Source organism: Argentina anserina, chromosome 4 (assembly GCF_933775445.1).
Source record: "Argentina anserina chromosome 4, drPotAnse1.1, whole genome shotgun sequence".
Taxonomy (NCBI): domain Eukaryota; kingdom Viridiplantae; phylum Streptophyta; class Magnoliopsida; order Rosales; family Rosaceae; genus Argentina; species Argentina anserina.
The window spans coordinates 4,014,550-4,019,814 of record NC_065875.1 but is presented as its reverse complement, the minus strand read 5'-3'; the positions used below and the strand labels follow the sequence as shown (position 1 = coordinate 4,019,814).

Here is a 5,265-nt window from a genome sequence, read left to right as displayed (position 1 = left end):
TCTTTCCCACCACCTCCGACATTTATGGATTAAATTATTAGGGTTTTCAGATTGAATTGCAATTCGCGAATTAGGGTTAGGGCTTTTGAGACCCATCGTCGCCCCAATTCATACCCATGTCTTTCCTCGAAGAATTTCATGCCAGTATGCTCTCTCTCTCTCTCTCTCTGAATTTCACTATTGTTGTTGCGTTTCAGATTCATTTTCATTTTCAATTTCATATATTTCTGGGTTTACATCAATTCTCGAAATTATTTGGTTCTAGTATGCAATTGGGAAACTGGAATATACTGGTTTGTGTGATTTTGTGTCAAATAGTTGATTTCTATGTCAAGATTGTGTCTTTGGGTAAATTGATTGAGCTGAAGTTTGTGTGGTATTATCAATATTCAAGGAACAAAATCTTCATTGAAAAATTAGGAATAACACTCAGGTTAGGACTAATATCACAAATGACAAAATTCTAGAATATTAGCCAAAACTGATTTTTTTGTGTTCTTTCTTTTGGTCTAAACAACCCAAAAGTAATGTTTTTACTGCCCGTCTTGATAGATTTTTTCCCTTCTTAAGAATCGACATCCTCCAAAGTGTGGAGGTTGAAAGTACAAAGAGTAGATACGAAAACATGTAGCTCTACCGGGTGTAGAAACTCAACTTCTTGGTGTTTGCATTTGACAAAGAAATGGTTCTGTTGTGTTTCCCTTATTCATATTTTGTTTGTCTGTGGTATTAAAAATTGAAAACAAAATCTTGAGTTCTTATGACACTTTTTTTTTAGCGAAGTGCAAAAACCATGCGCTTACAGGGAAGAATTTTATGCATAGGAAATTAATTTTATCTCTTCTTGTTATCGCTTTCTTCAAAATTTAACTGTATATGGGATGTTTCCCTACACAGATCTGGAATCTCTGCCTAATATTTTGCAAAGGCATTATGCAGTGTTGCGGAATCTGGACAAGAGTATACAAGGTATGCTTCTGCTGATTTACTCTGTCAAGTGATATTGTCATTTTTTTTGCATCGAATATAGTATACTGTATTCTTTTTAACTATTCACCTGTTGGTTATTCAATTAAGCTACTGATGGAAATATGCAAACATCATCAACTTTGCCACTAGTTGGTCATGGATGTCAACTACTAATGGTTATGTTCTTCATGTTTGGTCGCTTAGACATGACATTAGATATGTGATTGAAAAAATTACAGAGCACACCGCAAAAGGGTCTTATATTACTTCTTTTTTTGGTGGTTGAAGTATTCTTTGGAGACAATTCTATTACTATTTTGATTCTGTACCTCTTTTTTTCACACCCTGTAGATGCTATCTCTACTCTTTTATGGTTGAGAGGGAGTCAGAGATATCCTTAGTAACAGTCACTAGAGACTTTATTTTTATTTTATTCTTATATTATTGAACTTCATGCTGACAGGGAACTTTAAAATCCGTAAGAGTTTTTCATATTCAAACTCAAATTTCCCATCTGTTGTGTGGGTGCATAATGTAGACTGTTGTTTCATATCTTTTTGTTCAGATATCCAAAAGCAGAATGAGCAACGTTGCGAACAAGAAATAGAGGACATAAAGCGTGATATTAAGTCTGGAAATATTACACCTGACAGTTCACTTATCAGATTCTCAGATGAGGCACTTGATGAGCAAAAACATAGCATTGGGATCGCAGATGAAAAGGTCATGCTGGCTGTTCGGGCATATGATTTGGTATGTGGATCTCCATCTTTGTCTATACATACAATTCCTTTCGTTCACTTTTTTTTTTCCTTATTTGAATTCTTGTGATCTATCAGTTTCTCTGTTTTTTTTTTGTATTAGTAGTTCCCAGATGTTGCTTCTTCATCTGTAGTCACAGTAGCAATCCCTGTTCAAGAACATAATACCCGGCCTGAAAAAAGATGCATTTAAATTCCAGTTTACTGATCTTGTTTTTAGTTCTCTACATGGTGCACTAATATTATTTGCACTAACCAATCAATAAGTACGCACGGAAAATTGTTATCCTGGATATCTTGCCAAAGCACCTTGTGCAGAGGTTTTAATCTTTTATACAGAACTTGGGATTTGCACTGTTATATATTTGTGAAGTTTGAACCAGTGGAAGTTATGCTGATATCATTGTGGGGAATACTATATTCAAATCCTGCACTTGCAACCTCTCAATTTAGGTTGAAGTCTGTGTGTTGGGTTTCTTAATCATAAAAACTTCCTAGCATGAGTGATTATGATTGGTGTTTTAGCTGGTTATACAATTTTTTTCCTCTGGATAACTTGTCAAGTACCATGTACATATTGATCATTTATTATGTCTGCTTTTCTGTACTTCTTTATAAAAAGAACAGAACATAGTTAAACTGCTCAAACTTTGAGAATTGTGATGATTCTACAAAGTTTCGTTTTTTCAATACTATCTTGTCTCCTGATAATCTCCATCTGTAATTAATGATCAGGTTGATACTCACATACAACAACTTGATCAATATTTGAAAAAAATTGGTGCAGAGCTCCGGCCTGGTATTGTACTTTTTATTCCTTTTCCATCTAGTAAAGTATTTGGTTTTACACGCAAACTACTGTTGTTGAGTGTTTGTTTTTTACACAGTTTGTTGTCTGAAAGATTCCATATTTTTATAAGGACATTATTATTTCAGCCTCAGATGGTGTTGCTGCAAGTGCCATGCCTGCTCCAAGTCTTGATGGTACTGCAAAATCTGGAAGGAGCGGCGAAGGTGGTAGAGGAGGGCGTAAGAAGTATTTCCCAGTCCTTGTTTTTTTTTACTTTTTTTTTACTTTTTTTTTTCTGATTGAATGCTTCTATGTTTCTCAAATAAATTGGTGCAATCATAAAGCCATGATAAATTGCACCAAGAAAGAAAGAAAGAAAGTAGAGTTGACATAATCATGATCAAGATTTGTTTTAGGAGACCCCTGATATTTAGTTCCATTACAGACTTGGAGCTCATCAGAACTATTATCATTTGAGAGATATTCTGATTCTTCAAATTTTCTGGTGTTATTTGGAAAAAGGCTGTTAACGGTATAAGTGTAACCAATGATCTTCACAATTCATTAGTGACTCACCGGTAAAACTTTATGATGAAACTGGTTAAATTAAAGAATTATCATTGCCCTTTCTAAAAAAAAAAAAAAAACATCATCATGTACCATGAGTATGGGTATAGAGCTTTATGTTTCGGAAATGTTTTTAGAGTAAGATGATGTTGTCTTTAGCCTCTTGGTGAGCATTAAAGGTTATTAATGTCTATGCAGAAAACAGGCAACAGTAGCAGCAACAGCACTGGAAGCTGCAACTGCAACTGCACCTGCCCCTGCTCCTGCAAATCCCACTGGTATGGATTTAGATATACCAGTGGATCCAAATGAGCCAACTTACTGTTCGTGTAACCAAGTTAGCTATGGAGATATGGTTGCTTGTGATAACCCCAATGTATGTCAACTTCTATTTCTTTTCATCTCTTTGAGACTCACTTTATAGTATTTGATTTGATGGGAGATTTGCTTTCAACAGTGCAAGATCGAATGGTTCCATTTCGGCTGTGTTGGTTTGAAAGATCAGCCAAAAGGAAAATGGTATTGTTCAGATTGTGCTAAATTGAGAAATCGGCGCAAAAGGTAGATGATGCGGATAACTCATCTGAAGTTCTGAATTTCTATGTCCCCTGTCACACCATGTTTATTTGGCAGCCTTTGTTTATTTTACACATTTCTAATTGTTCTACACAAATTAGATTTTCCCTCTTCAGAAAAAAAAGAAAATTAGATTTGTATATCATTTTGTGTTAATAGAATTGAAGTGCGAATAGTGAAGCTAATAAATTTGCAATGAGTTTAAGAGTGAAGTACTGAATTTACTTGTCATATTCCTACCTCATAGTGGTCTCGCTGCCCTGCCTCCTATTTTAGGGTTTGCAATAAGAATGCCATAGCCAGTTTATCATTTTCATGTCAACAATCTCATTTACTTTTATTTCACCGTTGTATCACTGAAATCTACGTTAAACTGCCAATCGTTCCATTCCTCTTTTTGCAATTCCTCTCTGCCGGCCTTTTGAGTTTTGATGTGTAGTTTAAAGTGGAGTCTGGGAAAAAACTAGGGAAAGCATTGCTCCCAAATGCTGCGAAGATTTACCTAGGAGTGTCATAAAATCATAAACCGCCTTCCCTTATTCCCTAGAGAGATCAGCTTCACGAGTCCCAGTGGAGACGTGAGTCTGTTTTGTCTCCACACAAGGCATGACTGCATGAGTCCTACTTTGCACCTCTGCAGGGACTGCCCGCTTAGGAAACGAGTGCTAAATAGTCATGGTGTAATACGGCAGAGTTGTTTGCACCTTCAAGCAGATCATCTTTGAGCTAATACCAGAGAAGTGGAGCTTGTGATGTTACACTGGGACTCGGCTTAGATACCAGAATTCTATAGGCCAGGCCGGGATAAGCTGAAGTGCTTAACGTAGTGACAGACTGACACGGTGGTCTGCTCAGGATTAATGTGGAAGGCACTCTCCATGGTACTCGTAGAGGAGGCTAGGCTTTGGTTAACTTTGGTTTAGTTACCCCAGCTCCACCCAGAGAGCCAAATGAAAGCATCTGGCCGAGAACAATAGAGCCACACCCACTGAGAGCTGGACAATCAGTTCTTAACTATAAGCTGACATTCGCTTCTGCCGGATTCTAACATTATGAGATTGAACAAAACAACGAGATCAATTACATGCATGTGGATTGATTGTTTCCACTTAACATGTATAAGAAAAAAGAAAGGTGCTGTAAGTATATTAGAACGCTAACCAAAAGTAAGATATGAATCTGCAAATACACCTTCAATCTTCGTACATAAGCAGTAGAACCCTAGGTAGCTAGCTAGCTAGTTCGAATTCGTACATGAAAAGGGATTTGGAGAAAACATGATATATGGAAATTCAAGCTCCAGTTTACCATTACGGACTTCTCTCACTTGTTTGCTCCTCCCACTAAACAAACCTAAGCGATAGCGGTAATTTTTTCGAGTACCATCGAGTAAATGCCTTTGAAAAGAGTAGATTGAATTCTGATCATATTCTGGAGAATTTTTTTAAGAAACTAATAGACTGTTTGAGACTCAAAACCAAAGCATGATCGCCAATGGAGTCGACCGCCATCCATCTGTCACTGGAATCTCGTTTATAAACATGGAACACATTTGGTTCGTCAAACCATCTATAGAGCATTACGACCAAGAAAAGATCATCT

At 36.6% G+C, this 5,265-nt stretch overlaps 1 protein-coding gene across 1 annotated transcript; it reads left to right on the top strand.

Moving 5' to 3' along the window:
* On the top strand, positions 1-3,875 carry LOC126790173 (PHD finger protein ING1). Its single transcript, XM_050516327.1, has 7 exons — positions 1-144; positions 898-969; positions 1,535-1,722; positions 2,466-2,529; positions 2,667-2,766; positions 3,286-3,463; positions 3,545-3,875. The coding sequence occupies exons 1-7, from the start codon at positions 117-119 to the stop codon at positions 3,650-3,652; spliced, it is 738 nt and encodes a 245-aa protein (XP_050372284.1). The 5' UTR covers positions 1-116; the 3' UTR covers positions 3,653-3,875.
* The last annotated feature ends 1,390 nt before the right edge of the window (positions 3,876-5,265 follow it).